Below are 4,406 nucleotides of genomic sequence, written 5' to 3'. Positions count from 1 at the left end.
GCTTATGGCTTTGAGTTGATGTTTTTCTAGTCCTATAAAGCTAATTGCACATTTTTAGACTTGAGAGCTTATTCAACGTCTTAATTGCGATTAAGATCCGACTAAAGAGCTTGTTTTAGCCGGTGTTTCTTAAGGAAAAACATAGGTCGTTAGAGCTTATTAACGACTATWATCAACTTGGTTTTATTCATTACGTTTACGTTATTGGAATCGATGATTAGTACCACATTCTTAATCAAAAGTAACTAATGTTGGGTTTTTATTTATTTGTTTTAAGTTGATTTTAATTATATGCTTAGCTTAATTAATCAAATCCAAACCCACCCACCCCCCTTCGTATTTACTTTTATTCAGTCAACTTGTACTTGATTAGTTTGGCTACAATAAGTTGAAACCGAGTCTCTGTGGAATCGAACCGACTTACCGCTATTACAATTTTGGTTGTAATTTGCCGTAGTTGGAACTTATTATTTGTCGGACTCGGCATCCGTCAATTGTGCGTAAGTACAACTTATTAAGCTACATGTTTGAATTCGTGTAACTAATTGTAGATAAATATAATCAAATACAAAATAAAATTCTTATTTCAAATATAAAATCTAAAATATAATAAGGATAATTATTGAATTCTTACAGAATATTTAGTTATTATCTTTATAGAAATTATATTATTAAAACAAAAATAAATTATTTCGTCATTAAATGTAAATTAAATTATAATAAAAAATTGAATCAAATAAATCACACAAAAAATGAGAACTTTTACATTTTTTTAATTTTTATGATATATTCAAATTTATATTTTATTAAGAAAAACAATATTGATTGTTCAAAACCACATAAATTTGTATTATAGCATCGATAGTGACCAAAAAAATAACATGAAACATTGAAACGGAGATATATCTCGCTACATTGCGCAAGTATCCTTCTAGTATACTATAGTTAGTATAGATAAAAAGTGCAAAATGAAAATTTAAGATATTAAAAATAAGTTTTAAGAAGAATCCATTATGTATTTATGTTATTTAATAATATGATTAAATCCAAAAATGTTCAATATTTGACTCATTCTGAAGGTATTGATGAAATGATTATAATGATATAATTTATAAAAAAATATGTATTTTTTTAATGTATTCTAGTTGATACATAATTATTTATGTCAATACAATATGTTAATAGAAAGTTTTATGAAGTTAGCTTGTATCTTATATTGTATTTTGGGCTTGGTCTTTGGTTTTATCCTTGTAATGGACTGACACACACGCACGCACGCACGCACGCGCATGCGCGCACGCACACGTACATGCGCGCGCGCACACACACACACACGCACACGCACACGCACACGTACATGCGCGCGCACACACACACATGTATATGTTGTCTTGGGTCCTAGAATCACTTGAGAGATTTTAATCAATTCATTCCCCTAAATGTTGATTATTTAAAAATCCAATATGAGGATGACTAATGTGATTTCTCCACTCTATGTTCTTCAATCTTATCAATTATAGAGTTTTTACCTTGAATATGTTGGTGTATGGTTCCTACAAAATAACCATTTATTCATATTATATCAATCATAATACCATCCAAAAAAATATACTAAAGATATCGTCTAAAAAGCATGTCTTACCATGTAAAAAAGTTGAAATAGATAGAAGATAGGCACGTTGGATGAGTATTTGGTGGATATCACGCCCAAATATAGGTAAGACATCTTAACTCATATGGGTGCTTCCTTGCACAATCTAGGAATTCATTGAAACTTCTTCGAGATCCTTGCAAAGAAAAGGCGTATGCTCAGCATAATACAACTTCACAATCTATCTGAAAGATCTTGTATATAAGAGCCAAGGTACTTGAAGTGAGATGCTACATGCTAATAGGTGTAATATTGTACTTGGTGAGATTATTTGCACAAGACACATGTATTACTGTAAATTCAATCAAGCATGAGCATGATGAAGTAGAAAAAGATAACAATCCCATTAACAAATATAATTTTGCCTTTGATATTCATTGTCACAACCAAAGATAAGGGTCACTTGGCTTAGATAGAAAGGTTGGGAATATCATCAAAATACTACTTTCTTCAACTAAGCTTCAAGGTTTTATCATGAATCAAGATTCTAAGCTTGTCACTTTTTGTCCTTTGAAAGTCATGAAGCTGTCTTGTTAGATGATGCCACGATGATTGGTTGTTGAAGTTGCCATCGTAGTGGTGAAGGGAGTTGTTCTACTGTATGAAACTTGTCTAAAAATAACATAAAAAGGATCAATCTATAGCATCCACCAATTCCATCATGAACCTTGCTTCCATTAAGGCACATGCCTTAACCCAGAAAGCAAGAACCTTCCACCTCCCCTCCATAATTAAAAAAAAATGTTAGAAAGGATGGTGGTTTATGGAATCGAGTAATCAAAGGTATAGGTTTATTATTTTGGTTCCTTGTCAACTTTGGTTTTTGTGGTGTGTTTCAACTGATTAGTCTTAAGATTCAAATGTGGCAGAAGTTCCCTTGACTTGCTAACTGATAAACTTGTACTCCCTTTCGCTCCCTTGTAACATTCCTACATTCCATGTGATGACAATCACATGGTATTGTTGGTCTCTGAAAGCTGTTCGCAGGTGGTTACTTCACAAATGAAGTATGCCCTTAACAGAAGTGGTCAACAGTATGGATTTCACTATGGATCAAGTACCATCATAATCTATGTCTTCATATCTTTTGTATCAATAACTGATCACACCAGAGATAAAAACTTCATCAATTTGTAGGACACGAAGAACATTACCAGTGTAAACTTAAAAATCCATATATTTTAAGTCGAATCTTAACCTATTTACATCTAAAGTAGAAGTGTGACTTTTTTTTATAACTAATGGAACACTATATTCTCGTATATATGATGAACCAAATTCAATCAAAAGCAATGATAAACACATGTATGAACTTATTTCTATATCAAATCCCCAGTATTTAATGATGATTTAATAGTTAGGTGGTGATTGGGATTGTTTACTTGAAACAACTTATGTTTTTTTCTACAAAAGTCTTTATCAATTTATTATAAGTTAAAATGGTTTAATTTATTCAAAAACTTCTTATTACCGGTTTATTCAAACACTAAAAAGTGCTTATTACCGGTGTCACACCGGAATAAGACAATAAGTTGTTTTTATAAGCAATCTCAAACACCCCCTTAATCATGGTTTTTGTCTTTTTCGATTGTTCTTTATAGGTAAGTGCCAAAAGGACGGCTTTTTCAGTTTTTTGTTAGGTAAGAGGCCTTAAGTTGCATAAATATGTGAATCTCTCCCACTTCCAAACCGAGAACATCCCCACTCTCTCTCATCATCAATGGCGGACTCGCAACCACTCCAATCCACCCTCGTCACTGATAACCACCTCCCTCTCTCAATCATCCATCATAACCACATATTCACTCTTTCCTTCTACCCCTGGATTAAGGAGATCGGCAACTCATTCGACCCTTCGGATCCTTTATATCTGATCCATCGACCATCTGCTCGGGTCGTAATCGTCGTAGGTCATAGCCCGCTCAAATCCGAGCACTTAGATCTGTATCCTTCCGTGGAAGTCGTTGTTGGAACATCGGCAGGTGTGGACCATATTGATTTAGCAGAGTGTCGTCGTCGTAATATTCATGTTACAGGCGCCGGTGACGCCTTCTCGGAAGACGTTGCGGATTATGCCGTAGCGTTATTGTTGGACGTTCTCCGACATGTTTCCGCCGCCGATAGGTATGTTCGGAGCGGGTTGTGGCCCGTCGTCGGCGATTATCCTCTTGGAAACAAGGTCTATCTCTTAATCTCTTATCCAATCCGCCATCATCAAATTTATCGACTTCATATAATGACTTTTCTTCTAAGAGCAGTTCACCACTTTCCCGCTTCATTTATTTTATAATTATTATTTCATGTTTCAAATAATTTTAATATATCTATCATAGTTTTTATATTTTTTCATTTTTATATATCTATACTATATTATAAAGCATTTGGCTAAAACTCTTAAAAACTCTTAAACTCTTAAACCCGTTCATCTCTAAACAATTTCATCCCTATCCGATTTCATCCCATAACTGAATTCGTGTAACTAACTGCAGATAAACACAATCAAATACAGGATAAACATCTTATTTTAAATATAAAAAATCTAAATTATAATTAAGATAATCATTGAGTTCTAACAAAATACTTAATTATTATCTTCATAAAATGTTATATTATTAAACCAAAAATAAATTATTTTATTATTAAACTTAAATTAAATTAAAAAAATAATTTATACTATATTATAAAACATTTGACAAAAACTCTTAAAAACTACTTTTTATATGTAAAGTACTGTTTATTAATGCATATTACTTAA

General features: G+C 32.4%; 1 protein-coding gene across 1 annotated transcript in view; it reads left to right on the top strand.

The window, feature by feature from the left end:
- Window positions 1-3,371: 3,371 nt before the first annotated feature.
- Window positions 3,372-4,406, top strand: part of LOC112528609 (glyoxylate/hydroxypyruvate reductase HPR3-like) — a 2,838-nt gene continuing 1,803 nt past the window's right edge. The window contains exon 1 of the mRNA XM_025139629.1: window positions 3,372-3,830. Within this exon, the coding sequence (XP_024995397.1) occupies window positions 3,372-3,830 (459 nt within the window). The remainder of the gene's footprint in view (window positions 3,831-4,406) is intronic.

Source organism: Cynara cardunculus (assembly GCF_001531365.2).
Source record: "Cynara cardunculus var. scolymus isolate 2C chromosome LG 15, CcrdV1, whole genome shotgun sequence".
Taxonomy (NCBI): Eukaryota; Viridiplantae; Streptophyta; class Magnoliopsida; order Asterales; family Asteraceae; genus Cynara; species Cynara cardunculus.
This window is presented reverse-complemented; position numbering and strand designations above follow the sequence as displayed.